Consider the following 20,723-nt stretch of genomic DNA (forward strand, 5'->3'; position numbering starts at 1 on the left):
ATCAATCAACTCTTAAACTTTGAATGAAAAAAACTTTCCAAAAAAATATCCTACCTCAAGAATGCAGGTTCCTAGAGCTGAGTTCTCCATGACGGAAACATTGTAGAAGTTTCTCTCAAATACAGGCTCGTTGTCATTTATATCCTGAAGCACAATGTTTACCACAGCAGTGGAGGACAGCAGTGGTTTCCCTCCATCTGTTGCCACCACAGTTATACTTGGATTGGGGTTCTTTTCATAATCCAGCTGCGTAAGAGTGGTGATTATCCCCGTAACAGAGTCTATACTGAACCAGTCAGAGTAAGTACCCCGGTCTTGCAGGATGCTGTAGTTAATGTCCCCATTGGGTCCCTGGTCTTTGTCTCTAGCTGTTACCTGTAACACAAAGCTCCCTGGAAACACCACCTCAGGGATAACCTGCCTGTAGACTGGCTGGTCAAACAGAGGAGGGTTATCATTGACATCAGTCACCTGGATGACAAAGGAAGACTCGGCCCTGAGAGGAGGCGTTCCTGAGTCTGTAGCCATCACCCTTAGATCATATGTGTCTCTCTCTTCCCGGTCAAGTATCTGGTCCACACAGATCAGATAAATGATGCTATCCTTGGTCGTCAGGGCAAATTTTCCATCTCCTCCCTCTAGCGAAACATTGACATTTGCATACTCTCCATAGTCTGGGTCAGTGACTGAAATCCGAGCGACATACTGGCCTGGCTGTGCACCTTCAGAGATTCTTGGAGATCCATCCTCACTGAGGAAAATGATAGTCATAGTGGGCTGGTTGTCATTGTAGTCTCTTACATGGATGGTAACAAAGGCATTGGTCACCTCTGGCTGGGTTGCATTGTCCTGAGCCTGCACCACCAGCTCATGGACCCGCCTCATCTCAAAGTCCAGTGGCTTGTTGAGAGTGATGATGCCGGTGCGAGAGTCGATGACAAAGTAACGGTCTGGATCGCTTTGTCGTCGGTTGATTTCATACAGAACCATCCCATTGTCTCCTTCATCTGCGTCTGTGGCAAACACCTGCAGAATGTTGCTTCCTGGCTGCAGGTTTTCAGATATTATGGCATGGTAGCGGCTCTGGTTAAAAACAGGAGCGTTGTCATTGATATCTTGTACAGTTATATCTAACGTTATCTGATCAGTCCTCTTAGGAGAACCACCATCAAAAGCCTCCAGAGATAAGGTATAGGTGGATCTTTTCTCTCTGTCTAGAAATGCATTGACCACCAAGTCCAGATAGAGAACATCGTTGCTGCCCCTCCTTGTCTCCAATGTGAATGCCTGGCCAACATTTCCGTCCTTGATAAGGTACCCCTGTGTTGTTAACTGGCCGTTATCAGCATCGACAGCTGGATCGAGAGGAAACCTGGTGCCAATGGCAGTCTGCTCAGGGATTTTAAAGGTGGCCTGTTTTCTTGGGAACATTGGGGCGTGGTCATTTATGTCGATCACCTTGATTGTCACTTCCACAGTGACACCTGTCATGGTGACTGCAATGAAGTTGTATCTATCCCGAAGTTCCCTGTCAAGAACTTTGGCAGTTTTAATAATGCCTGTACTTTCATCTATATCCAAATCCGAACCCACACCTGTGCCCTCATGGTCTGAGATAAAGTACAGGGATGCAGTAATGCCAGGAGGAAGTCCTGCACTGATGTCACCTACAATTGTGCCTGCGGGCTGTTCCTCGTCCAGCTGTAGCTCAAGAGTCCCCAGGACGATGGGTGAATGGACAGTTACAAGTTCCAAGACCACATACATCATCAGCACTACTCTTCTGTTCCATCGACCTGAAGAGTCCATTATAGACTTCCCAAAACCCTTGGCAGCTGTCTTCATATTGGCTCCTTCTTTTTAAACCTGAAGACACACAGATAGGAAAAGCTGAGAAATGTGAAAACATGACAGCTGTAAAACAAATATGAAAAGGTGAATTATTTCAATATAAAAAGTTAGTAAGTTTAAGAAAAATAAGTGTACGCCTTAAACACTTTCCCACATGTTTTATTGGCCCTGATCCCGGCCACAGCACCTACAATATACCCTGCACTTAAAATTTTCCGACACTTCTTAGTCCACTTAATAATTTAACACCTTGTTCATTCTACATACCAGAAAGTGTTCCCCTACAAAACGTCAAACCACAGGCCACAGCATACTACCTCAGACAGGGAGTTATTCATCTCTAATTAAAAAGGTGCACAAATCACTACCAGTGTGCAGCACCACTGATGAAGTCTGTGAGGTGAGGTCCTGGATTTCATATTAATGTGCCATCACATTTAGCTATGTTTTCAAACAGCCGTCAACGAATCCTTTTCAATATTTAAATGACCCAACGCTAATATTGGTCTTTGAATAGATGTACATTTTAAAATGAATAGTTTGAATGTTAAGCCAAGCGGAATATATTCAAACGGCGATATTTAAAAACGAACAAGGGTGTTAGAATTTCTTGTATAAACAATGAGCCCAGTCGGGGCAATCAAGCCACACCACAGCTGAGGATCTGCAACAGAGACTGAGAAACATTTTGGAGCAGTGTGGAAATTGTTCAGCAACATTGTCACCATCTGCAGCATAATCCAAAACCTCAGAGTGTCTGGCACACAACAACTATAGAGTCTTTTTCATTAAATAATGACAGCAGATTTAATTGTCTGTGGTTTTGGGTAAATTCATGTAATTCATGTCTGTTTTGACATGTGTGCACGTTCATGGCACATCATACTTTATCAAATTATAAACTTAAGTTCTACTGATAACTGCACGGAAACATTTATAAAACATCTGTGTATCTGTGTGTCAATATGAGATACTGTATGTGTACATGGCACATTAAATGCCTTCCATGTGTCCCCGAATGCAGCGTGGTGATCTGTCTCAGCCTTCGTGGTGACAGTGTGTTTGAGTGACAGAGCAGTACAGCAGAGTTGCAGGGCTCCTTGCAGTCTACCTCTCCTCCTTTTTCTGGCTCTGCAGCATTTTAATTGAGGGCTGCTGGAAGTTGGCCATGAGCACACAAGATTTCAGGGCTAATTTCAGTCAGCTGTTATCTGGATCCTGCAACACTGAAGATACTAACTTTAAAGTCATGAATTGGTTCAAGTTCAACTTATAGTTTGTTATGCTCTTTAGTGTTCTTTCCAGGTGTGTTGTGCATGTTTAGGTACATCTATGAGCAAAGCTTTAAAGTCTGTGGAAACGTGGCTTTTCCTACCTCCTTCTGTTAGCAGTAGCAATAGCTGCATGTAACGCTCGGTCCCTCGCCCCCCTCGTTGTGACATCACAAACAATGGAAAATAAAATCAGAAACGAGGGCAGATGTGAGAGCCTGCATGGAGCGGCAGTACATGAAAACAGACACTTTTTTTTCCGAACATTAGCGATTGTGAACGTACTTTAGCAGGCACATAAAACAGATGCATGAACCTTCAAAATGGGCATTATATGGAACCTTGAATGTACTCTCTCAACTCTTGAGCAGATTATGCAATTCTTCCATTCTGAATCCACAAGCGACCATAACAATCACCAGTGACAGAACTGTACAGAAAGAAGTCCTAATCCTCCATCACATACCGTATGGGTTGCTTCGTGAGTGCTGTACTTGGCCAAAACATAAGCACATCTCTGAAAATCCTGACAGATCTTGAACTTTAAAGCCCAGTTTTGATCTACTTTACTGCAACACTGGGGATGCACTTTTGAAAAGGTTTCTCCAAAGCACAAAGGATCGCTTTTCAAGGCCAGAATCTTTGTCCAAATGCCACAAGTGAAATAATGCTCTCTCTGGTTGAGCTACAGTGGAGGACCTCTGCAGAACAGAGTAACCTGATGGATTCAACAGACACAGTCGGGTAGGCTAATTGCAGAATACCAGGTCAAGAAGAACACATGGTTTTGAAATATTCTGTCTGAGTGAAGTCAAAAAGAAGTTTCTGAACTTTAAAGTTATGACGTTATATAACAATGGCTACCTCCTACCAAGACTTCAATCACAGTGAATTGCATTTCTAAAAGTTGGTGGCCAAGTTTGTAGCCAGGATGTTAAATCTAACATCCTACTTGTGTGGGGCTTCAGGGAAAGTAGTGGGGGGGAGGGAATCAGAGGCTCTCTAACTTTAAAAGGCTGCATTTAGTAAGCCAGTCTCATTGTGCCTTGGGTAAAAAAAAAAAAAAAAAAAAAAGTTTAGTTAAGCTGTTATGGAGGATGCATCAGCAGAAAATAAATGATGTGATTTTCTAAATAAAAGAACAGCATATGTGAACACAGTATGTTCATGCTGTTGTAGGTGGTCACTATCATCATCTTGACCCACTTTCTGAAATTCTCTCAAGCAAGTCAAAGACAAAACCCAAGGTTTCTAGGATTTACATGCAGAATGAAACCCTCTGTTTGAATTCTGGGTAATTTGCTAGCATGACTGGAATCAGCATCAAATCCCTGGCAGTCGTGAGTGATGACAACATTAGTGCTGCTTTTGTACCTCTGCACTGTGGTCCTTATCACGTTTGGTGAAATGTGTCAGATTTTCACCTTTTACAACAACATACATCAATGCTTTCTTATTTATTTTCACATTTCAATATTTTGTATTGTGTGTCTCCCTTGCACTACAGGATCAAGACAACCAGCCAGGTTCTTGGTTTGGCAAAACCTACGACTGACAGTACATCTGCATAAACACTGCTACCTCCCTCTATGAGCCAAAACCTACATTCCACCTATCACTGCCAAACCTCTCATAGAGCACAAATATGATTCTTAAAAGGTATTTTTAAGCACTGTAATTAATGCTGTGGATATGCCGCAGATCAAACTGGCCAACTCAAACACTATCATTTCATCAAACCTGACATATCTTAGGGATATTAAATGATTGCCAAAAACTAATCTTGAAAACTTGAAACTGTAATCAAAGGGTTTGATTCAAACTGATATTTGAGATAGCCTCTTGTGATTAAATTGGATGCTCTTAATCTAACCAGAGTATCTGATTGTCAGGAGAGAAAAAAACAAAATAATGATTCGTAGGTTTTCCATTTCATTAAAAACAGGATCCTTAATACACTAGCTCAGGTGCACTACTTCACTGAACATATCTTTTATCACCACAAGAAAACCACGAGGGACATCTATAGTGACTGGTTCTTAAAATTAACTTCTTATTCCATACCGTGATTCCAGTTAAGACAAACTAAACTTCTGTGGTTTCACTAACATGCTGCACAGCCTGAGGCTCACTGGAGCTGTAATGGAAACCACAGAGGGAGCTGCGGAGTGACTGGACATTAGGATGACAGGCTTTGCACAAAGTAAACTAAAACATTGAGGGTTTGCCAGACTCTTCAATTCTTTTAAGTTCCATCTCTCTGTGCACAAAATGAGTCTTCGTCTATTTGAATGTAAAAAGCTAATGCAGGCCTCAGATACACATGCACCAAGGTATAACAAAAACTGTACTGGGAGGATTTATTGACTTGTTTTTTACAATTAGCTGAAGGTTACTGTGAGTCCATCACAAGAAGAATCACCTCATTCCCACAGCAAGAGCAGCATGGGTTTGTACAGCTGTTTTTGTAAGATGTTACGGATTTAAAAAAAACACAAACCTTTTGCTTTGAAGATGACTCCATCTGATATACGAGATGTTGCATCATTAAAAACACATGTGCACTGAGTTACAGTAGCAGGGTAAACTCTGTGTTAGGACAACATTACTGCAAGAAGAGTCAAAGTTCAGCCCATATGTTCACAATATCATGTGTTTCTAAACAGAACATAGGTCTACCGATTTCATAAATTGATGCTATACCTGCAGTTTCTGCACCCAGCATATAGACTTTTAATTGGAGGTGACAGGGTGTAATCCTGCATGAGAAAACAAACTCCAGCAGCTACACATCGGACTGATGAGTAAAAACAACTCGAGCCGGGCAGTTTGTAGAATTGTGAAGCTGAAGGGAAATTTTTAGGTGACGTGATTGAAGCCATCCTGGGAGTTACTCTTTTTTTATTTTGTTTTTCATTACTCTTTAAGGAGTCTGGAACTCATCTTTTAAAACAAGACTGGTGAAATGATTACTTCATGCATTGTCTTGAGGCTTTATGACACAGTCCCTGGAATGTAATAAAATCTGTGGAGGTCCACATTTTGGTTTTCGACATCAGAGCTGCATTTTTTTGTTCTCTAGAAGTAATACACTTGAAATCAAGCCAGCCTTAATAGTGGCACATTAAATATTTATGTAATGTGGTGATAACAAAAATACTGAAGGCAATTATCAACATATCTAAAACTCCAAAAGTAAGCAGGTAATAAAATCCATTGAAGGATGGGCCAGGTAATATTGGATACATGAGTAGACCAATAAAGCCTTGACTATTGAATTGTAGAGGTTATTTGATACTCTTGTGGTTAATTAGCCTAATTTAACAATTATATTAAGTATTAAGTCCAGCTAGTCAGACTTGGTAACAATAAAACTGCACATGTGGAAACGTGACCATTGTGAAGATTCAAGTCTTCTGTTCTTGTTCCCCTGAAACTAATGACTGGTGCATGGTGACAAAACCCAAGGAGGAGTCTGAGCTCCTTATTCAGTCTGAAGTTAGAAAAAAGGCTGCAGAGTTAGAAAGCTGCACCATGGCAACCATCACACTCAAAGCTAAAGTGCAAGTGATGGAACCCAGCGGAGACATAATTAATTCATTAATTGAGGGAAAGAAACACCCATTCACGGTCAATGAACGCAAGTCTCCACACAATAACTGTGCCGACATGTGGGTAATCACTTGGTATGTGCACAACCGGAGTGAGAGGGAAGGCACAAAGGCTCAGCGGCAGCACTGAAGACAATCAAATAACTCCACAGAGTGACCAATTTGAAAGGAATGTCTCAGAGGAGTTAAAAAAAAAAAAAGAAAGTGCGACATGACATGCTGTTAAAATATTTGTCTCTCTCCTCCAAGTAGGCTGCGTGCGCGCGAGCTGAGCGCGTTCCGCTCGCGACATCATCACATTTACATCTGGAGCTAAAATGTCATTTAGGAGTTTAAATGAACCCAAAACATGCATGTGAATGCTGCTTTAAGTGTTAGACTATACTGTAAAATGTGAGTCAACAACTTTTGAAACTGTCGCATCCAATAGTAACATTTCATAGCAGCAAGGCAGCTGTATGGGAAACTAATTGAAAGGGCATCGTCTCAAGTCATGGAGGAACCGAACAATTCTGATCTAAGCTGTGTGTCGATGGCTGTAAAGTGTGGAAAAACGTGATTAGAAGTGTTGTTAAGAATAAATGACAACTTCTCCTCAGCTTCTATTGTGTTCGGTGTGAGGTCTGTGACATGCTGTGATTGGTACTTACATTCATCTGTTGCTCTGTTGTGCTTTAAAGAAGCCGAATTTCCAGGTACCCAGATTTGTTTTATTACTCCCCTAAGAAGTTCAAAGTAAAAGTTAAATCCATGTCAGGACTTCAGAAACATGGCTCCTTAAAGAAATCTTTGTAAATTCCTCCTTCTGCGCGCAAAAACCTTTCTTAGCTCAAACACTCTTTAGTTCTCTTTCTCGGATATCTCGCCGGACGAAACGTTTCTAGATAAATGTAAAACTTGGAAAACTTCTCTGTCCCCCTCTTCCAGTAAACGGTAACTTGTCGGCATCCAATATGTGTGTATCTGCTGCAGCACGCTGACTGGAACCAAACAGTCCGGGCCCGAGCTATGGACGTCCCTCTCCAAATCTAATTTATTCAACACGTGACGAAGTGAAGTCTCCTGCTCCTGCTCCTCTCCTCCTCCTTCTCCTTCTCCTCCTTCTCCTCCTCCTCCGTAGTGCTGCTGCTGCTGCTGCTGCTGCTGTGGCTGCCACAGGGAGACACACCGGCTGCACAGTGGAGAGCCAGGTTATTGCTGAACTTTGGTGCCACCATCCTCTGCAAAAGGGAAGTGTAAATCAGAAACACTTTTTCTCAGGTTTATCACAGAGCAGCCTCACGGGTTTAAATGACAGGATATCAAGTTAAAACAAAACATGACAGTCAGGTCAAGTTTAGATAAGGGTACCGGTCACATATTGCAAAACAATTCGATGGCTTTAACCTGGGTGGAGTAGAGCTCTGAAATGTTAGACATCAGATTTAATGGGGCAATTTATGTTAACGTTTGAATATGTACTTTTTTTGAATATATTACATTCATAATTGTCTTTTCTTTATTTGATGATGAATTTTAAAATTCAAATAAATAGTTAAATGTCTTGTATTTTCAGGCACTCAGGGTTCCTGTAGCCTCTCTTTTATTCACCTGTATTTCATAACACAACCACAGCCTCATGGGGAGACACAGCTTTCATACAGATAGACAGTTTTCCTTCAGATGTTTGAAGTCAAAAGACCTCCTGCGGGTGTTTTTCATCTGAGTCGAGAAAAGAATCAATGGCCCTAACTTTTCCTTACATCTTGTGACTCTTTCAAAGAGCACGGCCTACATCTCCTGTCTGCTCCCCCAGAGGAGCCATGCTTTAATCTGTAATGGTGCGAGAGTCTTAACTCTGTTTCTCTCTCCTGTTGATCACTAACAGCTCAGAAAGGTAAAAAAAAAGGTAACCCTTGTCACTCTGCATTTAGAGCCTCTAAACAAAAAAACAACAGGGTGCCGTGCTGTGGCAACAATCATATTTAATGAGAGGGGAGTACATGCATAAAACTGATCCTACATTCTTCAAGGTTCATTCATTTTAAAAGTTTTTATTATTGATGAAAAATGATTGAGTCTTCTTGGCAGTAACAGAGATAAAGTTGTATAATGGCAAAACCACATGAACATACAGTGACAGTATAAAAAAAAGTGACGCTATGAATAGAATTGACTGCTGTAACTGTCACTCTATTTGTGATGATTAAGAGTAATAAAACTTTCAGAAAAACAGAGTTTGGTCACTGTCAATCCTACCCCAGTTCAACCTTTTTTTTCTTGCTCGATCTTTTTTTTTTTCACCTCCAAGCAACCCAGTTCTGTCTCCAGAGTCTGTGAACTCCTGTATCACCGAGTGGAATGAGTTCCAGCTCTGCCAGCAACTCATTATTACTGTGACAGCACAGGAAGAGGAGGAGAACTCTAACAGACATACAGACATATCACACACACACACACACACACACACACACACACACACACTCTGATCCACATATACACTCCTCATTTTTTTAACTGGGTGAGAATAGCCTACAGCTTTACTTCATACTGAAGCGTCTCTGTCACCTGCACTATCGGTCTCTATGCTTTACTGTCGCTCATTCTGACAGTCTGACAGGCAACACAAACTAAATCAGATAATGCATGGATTTTGTTTACTCATCTGTATTTTAAAGTGCAAAGAAACAAAACAATGATTGAAATGATGTTTAGATAAAAAGACTGACTCCCTCATAAAAGAGTCCATTCGCAGACAGAGGAGCTCATGTTTTTTTAATCTTCTACTCTTTCATATCATCATCACAATTTATGACTTTGACTGACAATCTTTACAACCTGTCCCTCAAGATGTATTACTATTGCAAATATCCTTTGTTTTTGATTTTGTGCAAATAGCTATCATAAACGCTGCATGTTGACGGAACTACGGATGGTCAAATATCCTGCTGACAGCATGCTATTTAAATTGTTTTTGAGAGAACTATATAATCTGACTTTGACAAATGATATATGATGAAAAGAAATGTCAAGATGATTCATTCGTTTATGTTTGTTTTGTAGCACATAAAATATATTGAACAAAAACACCAGAGGAGCATCTAATTTAGCACTTGAGTCCCATTCAATTCACTTTCTTACTTATGTTGCCCCCTACATCCTTGCACTTTATATGCATCAACTTTTAACCAAGGTTACGTTTAACCCTCATTGAACTGTTCATATCTTTCCGTGCACAATTTCCCAGCATAGAGAATCCACTGAGTTCAGCTCATCATCTTCACTGGTGGAGAGCATCTATACGCTACGCCTATGAGTCATAGGAGGAGACACTGATTAAAAAAAGCCAAGGTGCTGTTATGGTGGACAGATCTGCAGTTCTACTTTGAGGTTAGATGTTGTCCACATCATAAGTTTGTGGTCTCGGCCATTTTTCTGTGATGGCTATTTTAGTGACATTTGACCGTGGATTAGAGGGGAAACCACTGAGCTTGGCTCCTTTAGCTGTGCTCAGAGTCCATGGAAGAAATAATAAACAGAGCAAGTCTAATCATGATTAAAGTTGACTGTGTGACAGGACCTTTGCCAGATTAATTCACGTCAACCACAATAAAAGTGCTTCAAACCTGATATATGCAAATAAAATAGGCTTAGATAAGTAGTTATTGAGCTACTTCATGCAATATTCATGAAGTGAGAAGCTTATGAGGATCCAACCGGTTGTACATCCTCAAACTTCCGTTTTTAAGACTGAGAATAATTGTGACTTTTCTTTTCCATTTATCTGAATTTTTTGAGAAGAGCATTAGATCCAGAAATCATTGAAGTCTGTGTTGTTTTTTGTTAAACTCAGAAGGTTTGTATTCCTTGCATTTGAAAATGAGCCTTAAGTAACAAAAAAGACCTTTGAAGGCTTCTATCATAGCATGCAAGAATGTGAATCTGAATTTCATCAAGACTTAGAACACAGTGACAGAAAAGAGAGAGAGAGAGAGAGATGTTACTCTTCTGTGCTGACTAACAATCCACAGTAGATGTTTAGTCCTGATGTTTATTAATACTTTTAGTTTCATGGTTGAGTTGTCGGGGCTGTGAGGGGCCATAATAGTACTGGCATTGTCAATACCTGGGGTTCACATGCAGAGAGGCAGTCAGTAGAAGTTGACAGATGCTGTTTGGGTTGTGGTGGCCACTGAAGGCCATGTGGTACCTTAGGTCAGCTAGAAGTTGTGCAAAAGCAGAGGAACAAGGCGTGTGTGTGCGTGTGTGTTTGTGTGAATGGGAGGGGGGGTTTGTGCTCATCCTTCTTATTGGGCACAAGTATCTTGTGTTTATTTTAAATTGAATATAGAATTTTTCAAGGAAATCTACATGTACGCATCATTTGTTTCCTGAAACAATAAGCTATGCATTTCATTCAACACTCTTTTATTATCATATTTTCTCAGTTGTTCATTGTGGCCAATAAAATATTAACTATTCATTAACTAGGCTGTCTCTCTATTGCAGTGTCTCCTGATCCAAACAAAGGGACTGTTTACTCATTTTTAAGTTGGATTGTGTTGGGTATTTAAAGTAGAACCACAGTGGTGTTTGGGGGGCTGGGCATTTGCTTGAACAGAGGTCTAATGTGGACTCTCATTGAGTTGAAACATTAACCAGAAGCACAAGCGGACCATTTACTCTAGATTACTGTGCATTTGAGGAAATATGAGCTCTTTTTCTACGTAGCGTTTAAATAAATGAATTACACTTGATGGATGAGAAGACCTTCAGTCAGTTCTTGAACAAATTGAACAAGACTATTTTCAGTCGCAATTTATTGTAAAGAACACTTGAAAGTATTGCGTATCTAGCGTATGTAGGCCTACACAATTCTTTAAAGTTATATCAGGTACGAGTGCACAGGTGGTTTGCATTTGGTTAATAAAATTCTGGAGAACCAGCTTTTTGTCATCCTCTGGTTAATCATGATGTTAAAGATCTTTTAGGTTTCTGTTTAGTGTTATTGCTTCCTGACTCCAAAAATTACATCAATAAATCTTTCACGTAAAGAAATCTGAGCCAGTACTCCGAACTCAAGCCGCACAACAACATGACATCCATTAACTTAAATGACTGAGTCAGTTCAGCTGATGATAGTGACTATAAATGATGTGCTTGTTGCGCTGACGGACACGAGGGTCCAGACAGCGTAGATTAACAGTCCATAAAACTAAATGTTTGGTTTGCTGCAACCTGTGTCCAATAACTGTTTTATTTTACCCACAGATGTATTTAAAAAAACATGAAAGGGAGTAAACTAATTTCTGTTGAAGCAACCCAACAAAGGACTTCACTGTCGCTGCTACGACTTCTTATATATGCCATCATGGATCATTTTTAGGGTTTTAATTTGTTCCCCTGGCTCTTTTTTTTATTTAAAAATGGTGATATCATAGTCTATCCTGTAAAAAAAAGATAGAGCAATAAAACCATCTGTCATTTTAAAACATAATGCTGTGAGCTGTGCTCGTGCTCTGTGAGTAGGTCCTAGGTGAGACTAGTGTGACTGTGAAGAGAGAAAGCAGAGCTCTGCTGACAAAAAAAGGTCTGCTTGTGCTTGGGTGCATTAAAAACGGGTGAACAGTCCATGACAAACCACAACAATATTTTGTTTCTCATGCATTCTCTGATGACAAAGAGCAAGCGCCTGCAACTACTTTGCTTTCTCCTACAGTACATATTGCATGTGGACGGGCAAAATATGTCCATGTATGGAGAAACAGAGGGGACTACACCTTTAAAGAGTTTAAAGCTGCTGCAAAACAGCTATGGGATTTGCACGCTTTATTTCTGAGCACATTTGTTTTTTGTTGGTGTTTTTGTTTTATTAATCCTGCATTTGCCTGGTCAGACCTGGAGTAATTAAACAAGAAACTGCACATTTTAATGGTAACCAAAGCCAATGAGATTATTGAAGAGTACCGGTAATGATGATCAGCTGCTGTTATATAGAATGTACTGTATGTGCCTATGAATTTGTTGCAACATTCTCAGGAAAGGTTAAGAAATGACAAAAGAAAATTAAACAAATGACAAGAAAAAATCAATGAAACTGTTACTTCCCTCAAGCAATTCTCTTCTTGGGTTGGAAATAAACAGCTACAGAAAAAATAGCAAAAACATGGTCTGCCAAGCTTGGGATTCATCAGCAGAAGAATTTCTCTTCCGGCATGATATCAAATCAATGTGGCTTGGAATTAAAATTGGGTTGTTCAGCTTTTGATTTTAAAAGATCCCTCTCTTTAAACTTAAACTTACTAAAACTTAGTCTGTATTTACAGCAACCAACCCAAGATAGATACTTATAACATTCTTTATCCTTCAAATTCAGTTTATTCCAAACACTTCAAAGGAATAACTCTGTCTTCAACTCTTGCCCTGTTAACATAAGTCTGACTTATAACAATGACACCCACCTCAGAAAAAAGAGAATTCTTTCTAATTAATGGACTATCAATCACAAAGTCCAGCACATTGCTCCCCTGCAGAACGACATTCCTCAGACATTGTAGGGAGTCCGACTGATTCTGATGGAGATCACTTTTATTCCTCAGGAATGCGTTCTGTTGTGTAGGAGAGGAATGCACAGCATTGAGAGAGATGGCCTGGAATTTCCTAAACAATTAAATTGTTCAAGCAAACGGTTCTTTTAGAAGAAGGGGAAAAGCCTCTAATCCCATTACTCCACTCTTCACAATGCTGTCACTTGAGAAAATACTGAAACTGTTGACTCTTCTTGGTCTGTCATTTTGAAACACACCATAGCAATGGGCCTTGGCAGTGAAGTGAACAATCACTATCAGGGTCAGCACAGAGCAGGCCGCCTGAATTCCTTAATTTCTTCACCTCACCGAACTCCGCTACACATCAGGGCCACACCGACAGATCACAACCAACGGGACTGAGAAAGGAAGCTGATTCTCACTGAGTGATAGGATAAAGAGAAATAGTATACAACTCTGGAAACTATTTTGCTCCGCTATGAGTCACTTGCATTGATAATTTTCTTTGGCCCATGTGAAGCTTTCGGTGAGTTCCACAGGAAACAAAATGACCTACACCCTCCCATCAGCGATAAATGATATTCTTGTATTTATAGCAGAGGGAGCTAAAATTGTGTTGTTTCACAAGTCCCTCAGAACCTGTCAATCAACATCAACACAGAAACCAAAAATAACCACTACTGAGTAGTAAATAAGATATTTAGCAAGTAGCCGCTGAAGCCTGTGAGTTCAGAAAATACTAATAAATTAAGAGTTTCCATGTGTAGATAACTTCTTCAAATCAAATCCATGTAGAAGGGGAAACCTAATGCACACATTGAAGTGATGAAGTGTCAGTCTACTCATGCATTGCATGAACTAGAAAGTGCTAGGCCTCCTTTGAGTAATACTATTTTGTTGATGGTCTGAGCACAGACTTTCTTCTCTAAGATAACAGCAGGATTAGTTTTTCGATCTGTGTTTTAGCTTCACAGAAATAGGATATAACCTACATGCAAAGAATGTTGTTTTGCCATGCAGCTATGTATTTGTGGCCAAAGCATGAGCCCTCAAGGCTGCCAACTTCACCAACAATTTGTCGAAGGGTCACATGATCCATATGGTCACGCTCATGAGCGAGCATGCACATAACAAGAAACAGCCCTGAATAGTTAGAAATGGTAAACAGTGCCTGATGCAGATGCCAATACAAAACAGCTCACTGAATGTCGTGCATGAAGCAGTTCAAAACATCAAACAGGGGATTTACACTTTTTTCAACTTTTCTTTTAGGTACCTATAATAAGAAACACAAACTTGTCAGCATAAATGTGGATGCTGTGAGAAGTCTCACCATTTTGCAGGTTTTTGTAAAATCTCAAACACCTGGTTTAAGAGTATTTGAGAATTTGGGATGTTCTGCTTTGGGCATCCCTGTAGATGTTTTAAAAGTCAGTGATACTAAAAAAAGAAAGGGTATTTACAGTACAAGACAGCTGCACAGAAACATGCAAGTAGGGGATGTCAAAGACTCATAGACTAATGACCAGACTAAATTTACCTTTGATGACGAAGTCCCTCACTTTGCACACTCCTAGGGTAATTACAAGACCCATCATCCACCAAACATAACTGAGCAATATCAAATATGAGTAGATCAGGCTAACGTCTTATCAAGCCCCCTCATACTGTGGAGTGATTATTCAAACAAAAAAATACTCTCTATGTGCCTCTGTTGTATTTGGTCTCACGGAGAAGCACTGAAATCATAGTCTTATATTTTTGCATTGGCCATGCTCCACAACTAAACAACTTATATTTATACTGTGAGACTCTCAGGACAGTGACATCAAAGAGCAATAACACACAGCTGTGACCATGTACAACCATTTTGTGAGTCTGGACAGCTGGTCAGTTATGATGTATGACTGAAATCACCCAAGAGGAAACTACTCTAGCGTGCAACACGGCTTGTTGTGTAAAATAAGCCCAACTTGGGAATCATGATAAATGCCTGTCAGGAGTTTGAGAACAAAGCAACAGAAATCCAAAACACACTCGGGAAGAAGAATGGAGGATAAAGGTGACGGGGAGTAAATCTCAGCAATGCCTCATAGGAAGAACCAACATGAGTTTGTCGTGTCTCAGTTTTAGTCACGCACAGATGTTTAAGAAAAGAGCTGCTGTGACACATGTCGAACCCATATGTGCTTTGGTTTGCACAAACACTATAATCAGTAGCACTCTATAAAGCAGCTGGAACCACAACTAAAAATACACAGGAACGGCTTCCCATCAGAAATGACAGATAATAAACCAGTCAAATCATTTTAATAGTGAAAGAAATGATCTTCTAGCCTCAGATATAGTAAATCACCACATCCCCTTTTAACTCTTTGATGGTTTGCTAAGGTTTGAACCCCAACCCTCTGCTTGAGGCACATAGATTGTTTTATCCTCTGAGTCATCAGTTCGGGAACCCTGAGCAAAAACCTGCAGCCAAATAATTAACAAATGCTGAGGACATTGTGAAAGATGATTGTATGATCAAAGAAGGGTGGAGATGCTCAGGACGGAAATTTGGAGACAATCCGAGTTCCGCTTGTCGGTCAGGGTATAGAAAAGTTACAACTGCAGAATCTGTTTCCAACTCATTCAAACCAATGCACCCTTCACACCACTTCACTAATTTAGTCAGCAATTTAGCTTGATAATGAACCACTGCATAGACTGTGAATTATTGAAGTCAAGTTTATGTAAATAGCACATTTCAACAGCAAGGCAATTCAAAGTGCTTCACAGGTAAGGGTACCGGTATTGTTGAAGTAACATTCATGCCATTAAAGCTTTCTACAGACGTCGCCCGGTATGGTGCGGCCAGGGGCCCCACCCTGAAGCCAGGCCCAGGGTTGGGGCCCATAGGAGAGCGCCTGGCAGCCGAACCTTTGCCCGTGGGGCTCGGACGGGAGCAGCCTGAACAGACCTCCTGTGGACTCACCACACACAGGGGAAACTGTAAGGGTCGGGTGCAGTGTGGATCAGGCAGCAGTCGAGGTACTGGCTAGATATAGTCGGTCTTGCTGTTATAGGATTACTAAATGTGAATTATTCCACATAGTACACTATTCACACATAATATAAATAAAAGATAAAGATAAAAGATAATATTGCAAGAGTGTCACTATTGTATGTCAAGTCCTGTTCATGATGCAATGGTATCCACTGTGGAGATGTAAAATTAATGATGCATGGACATGAGGACACCCCTTCGTGATTGCAAAGTTGGCATACTGATGCACTAGATATGATGTTAAAAGCAGACCTGAGACAGTCTTCAGAAATTCTTCTGTCCCTGCAGGCTCCCTGCAGTGATTAGAAAAACACTTTGGTCGATATTACAGTGTGTTATTCTTCCCTCTGCTGTCTCCGCCTGTTCCCTCTCTCTGCACGCCATTAAAACAACATCTTTGGCCCAGGCTCACCAAGCATGACATTAGAAGCAACGTTTAGTGAGGTACCCTCCCCATGACCTCCTACTCCCCTTTTTCATGAATGAAATGGTTTTTGTTCTGTACATCAAAGGGGGAGGGAGGGGTTCTCTGCAGTGTACGCCATAAGTTAAAGCCTTGTAAGACTTGTGGGTTGTGATAAAATCACAGCACGAATGCATTGTTTTTAGTCAAGATTTCAGCTGGTTGTCCATTTTTGCAGTCCAACGTCTACTTTTTCTGTCTTGCCGTCATCAGTCTGTCCTCCAGCTGGTTGGGGGTCTTTAAAGAGAAACTATGTTTGTACCCAGAGGCCTTTAAATCTCCAGGGACATTCACGTGTCAGAAGAAGGCACTGTAGAGTGTTAGTTAATTCCTGCCCTCATTACTCATGATCCTCTTATATAAAACATAAGACAGTAGTGGGGTTCAGTGCAGCTCGAGCAGGTTAATGAGGAGAGTTAATGTGGTCTTCTTGAACATCAGTCAGCAGATGTGATATAGCAGCTCTTCCTGAGAGTGATAAATCTCAGAGGTCTTCCTGTGAGAACATGAGGTTTTAATTATTAACCACTCTCTTGATTTAACGGGGACTTCAGGAAATCCAATACATTACAATTATAACAAATATTACAAATAATTATAATATAATTATAATTAATATAAATAAATAGAAATAATCATTACAAATAATTATTTCAGTGTTATTTTTGTTCATGTTAGTCAAAACTGAACTTTGAAAATCAATTTTAAGTGTTATTAATGAACTGTGATTGAACATCCTTCATTCTAAGTCTTGTATGTTATGCAGACTTTAACAAGTGGCATCCCTTCTCTGTCAGATGTATTGGTTACAAGAAGACAGTATATTACGGTGGATCCATAAAAGTCATTGGTTACAACCAATAATCAGGTGGACCTACTGCTGGGATTTTATATTGAGAAGTTATAAGAATTGTGTGGTGCACCATATCTTGGCAGCATACTTTTATAAAACTTTTATAAAAGTGCTTATTATTCAAAATGTACAAAAAGGATCAGCCACATCACCTCTATATCAGCAGTGGGTCAGGCTGAGTGATATTTAGTGGTTTACAATCACCCATTCGGAAAAACAAAAAAATGTGCGCTGTTTTGCAAAAGCATTTTGCAAGAGCAGCACTGTTTTCAATCAGTTACAGAGTAGTGACAACCCACGAGCTATTGGCATATCCCGATGCAATGAACCATATCTTTGTGCAATATAAACAGCCAACATGTAATAGGACTTCAGAAAGCATCCTAACTCTGCTTGTGGTGAGTGATTGGGAGGAACAGAAACATCTGTACCTTACGTGAGATGATGTCCACATCTGGCTCGAGTCCTGTTTGTTACAGGGGTGTGGGCACGCACCAACAGCTGCGCCCAACCACTCCCAGATGTTTCTGATAGGCCAAGTGTCTCACTGTTTGTTAGGCGTGGGGTGATCTTTGATCCTTTGACAGCGTTGGCTGCAGTGTTATTGTGAGGAGGCCTGAAAGGCTCTGAGAGGCACACAACGGAAGCACAGAAACCCCACAGAAGGGCCTGTGGTGCACTGCGGTGAGAACAGGCTCAGTAAAGTGGCTTCAGCTGCGGAAAAAAATCTCTTTGGAAACCACCCAAGTGTCTCTATCCAGACCCAGTTGTGCCACTGGCATCGTAACAGTGGAAGTAAACACATACGTTTGGCATATAACTTTGAGATATATTGAGTTGTACTAAGAGGAAAGTGTAAAAATATTGAACCGTTTTTTATATGACTTGGAAATCTCTTTGTCATAAAAACTTGAAAATAAAAAATCCACATCAATGTATTCAGAAAAATAATTACACTGAAAGGCTCTTTCCATCATATATCAGTGCTAAGTTGTGCAGCACATTGTGGCACGAAGGACACCACTGCCGTAAATTAGGCTTTTTTTCTTTGCCCCTGCAAAAAAAGCAAGTAGTTTGCCCTCCTGCTGACATGATCGGCCTGAGCTACACGTGGCTACAGGCTCTTTGAACTCATGAGCATCCTGCTCCTATATCCCAGAGCTATAAAGGCCTGACCACCACTGTCAGCGTTGTGACAGGCTTCATACACCCACCATTTTGTTTAAAAGAGAAGTGGTGCACACCAGGCCAGAACTTCAAAAATAAACATGGCATTTATGGACCGGAAAAGACTTCACATAACCGTGCCACTCCTGCTTCCTCCAAAGTCCAGCATCGACCACTTCAGCAGCTGGTCCTTCAGAGGGAGCACAGGAGAGTTTTCTCTCATGCATTAAATATCCATTCCTTGGGGTTCAAACACACATCATTTAAGACTACGGCTATTACACAAGCGAGACCCCTTACTCATCAGGGTGGAAACAACACAAGGAACAGAGCTCAACAAGAAAGGAGGACATATTGACAGCTGTTCATCATTGTGCTGTGTTCTACCTTTGTTGGGCTTCAATGGAAATTTCCCTCACAAACCTTTCTACATCAGTGTACAACAGTAAGGATGTATATTACAAGCGCATGTCATAAGAATTCATCCAAACACATGTGTAACAAACACTAAACACACACTGTGATGCAATCTCAGTGAAAGAATTAGACGAAACAAAAAACAAAATCAAATTTACTTGTTACCCGCCATAAATATAAAGGTCCTAAAGACCCCAACTTTAGGTTTTTATATTTGACTAAATGAAATATAAAAGTCTGTTACCTAATGGTTCTATAGCCCTCATAATAATAGATCAGCTAACAATGCAACATGGGGTCAAATCGAAACTTTACTGATTGTGCAGTATTATTCTGTCTAGATTACTTTCTAGCAAGGAAACCAGGATTTCTTGTTTCTCTATATATGCTTTCATTCATTTTGTCATGCCTTGAAGTCAGATCATTCACTAAATGCTCAGCTCAGTCAGTCGACCACAGCCACTAACTGTTGCATCAGAGTGTAAAGTATTCACTATCTAAAGTGAATCTGTGAGTAAAATATACTTTTTTTTTTTACCTCTGGAAAAACAAACAAACAGAATAATAAAATACCTTAGAGCTTAGACATTTGCATGAGTGTCTCAACATTTCTGCATTTAAAATAAAAAAACATCAAACTGAGGAAACTGTAGCATGAACTCCAGGCAAAACACTATTTCCTTTCGCGTTGCAGATATTGTACAGTGTGTTGTATAACAGGCAGAGCAACATTTGCCTGCTTTAGATCCTCATTCTAAAAATGTCCTTTGGTGGTTTGTCCACCACAGGCAGATGTGTTTTATAGCATCCAGAGCAGATCACCAGAATCCAAAGTAACATCCCAGACAACATGCTACAGCAAAACCAACTTTACAAGAGCTTTATATTTCTGTCCAAACAGTTAATCTGGAAGCCTCTCATGATTACTGAACTATCAAACAACACTCTTGAATAATGTGGTCAGAAGTTGATATCAAGTTACCTGCAAATCATTTTCAGTTAAGTTTGTGGGTTACTTTAAATTCCAAACCATGCAATGGTGGCCCCTGGTGGCCAGACTGAAAGAGCACTTTGATCACAAGCACATACTGCAAAGATTTTATGTTACTATTCATGTTTAATGTAAAGGGTTTTGATCACATTCAAATTAATTATAGATAGAATAACTGATAAGATAAGACTTCAGTTTATTCTGCAGGAGAGGTTATTGAATCCCCTCATGAAGGAATTATGATTTACTAAGACAGACTAATGTCCACAATGTGAACATTAATTCAAATATACAAAAATATATTGTCTATTGATATCTTTCCATCTTTACTGGACATCATAAGCACCGTATAATTTTGACATTAACTTTAATGTTTTGGTACAAAGTGCATCCAAATGTTTGTTGAGGGAATAACTGAAAAGAGAGACACTTATGTTGTAAACCACACATTCTTCAAATAGGCTACAGAGCTGAACCACCACTCTGTGGTCTCAGCGAAGTGTGTGTTAACCCAAAATAATGC

The 20,723-nt window shown here is 40.2% G+C and overlaps 1 protein-coding gene across 1 annotated transcript in view; it reads right to left on the reverse strand.

Moving 5' to 3' along the window:
* LOC306831058 (protocadherin-16-like) overlaps positions 1–7,873 on the reverse strand; it is a 75,189-nt gene extending 67,316 nt beyond the window's left edge. The window contains exons 1-2 of the mRNA XM_079354923.1: positions 7,384–7,873; positions 55–1,866 (exon numbers count right to left, since the gene is read on the reverse strand). Coding sequence (XP_079211049.1) covers positions 55–1,845 — 1,791 coding nt within the window. The 5' untranslated portion in view covers positions 1,846–1,866; positions 7,384–7,873. The remainder of the gene's footprint in view (positions 1–54; positions 1,867–7,383) is intronic.
* Positions 7,874–20,723: the final 12,850 nt, after the last annotated feature.

Source organism: Symphodus melops, assembly GCF_947650265.1.
Source record: "Symphodus melops genome assembly, chromosome: 10".
NCBI classification, from domain to species: Eukaryota; Metazoa; Chordata; class Actinopteri; order Labriformes; family Labridae; genus Symphodus; species Symphodus melops.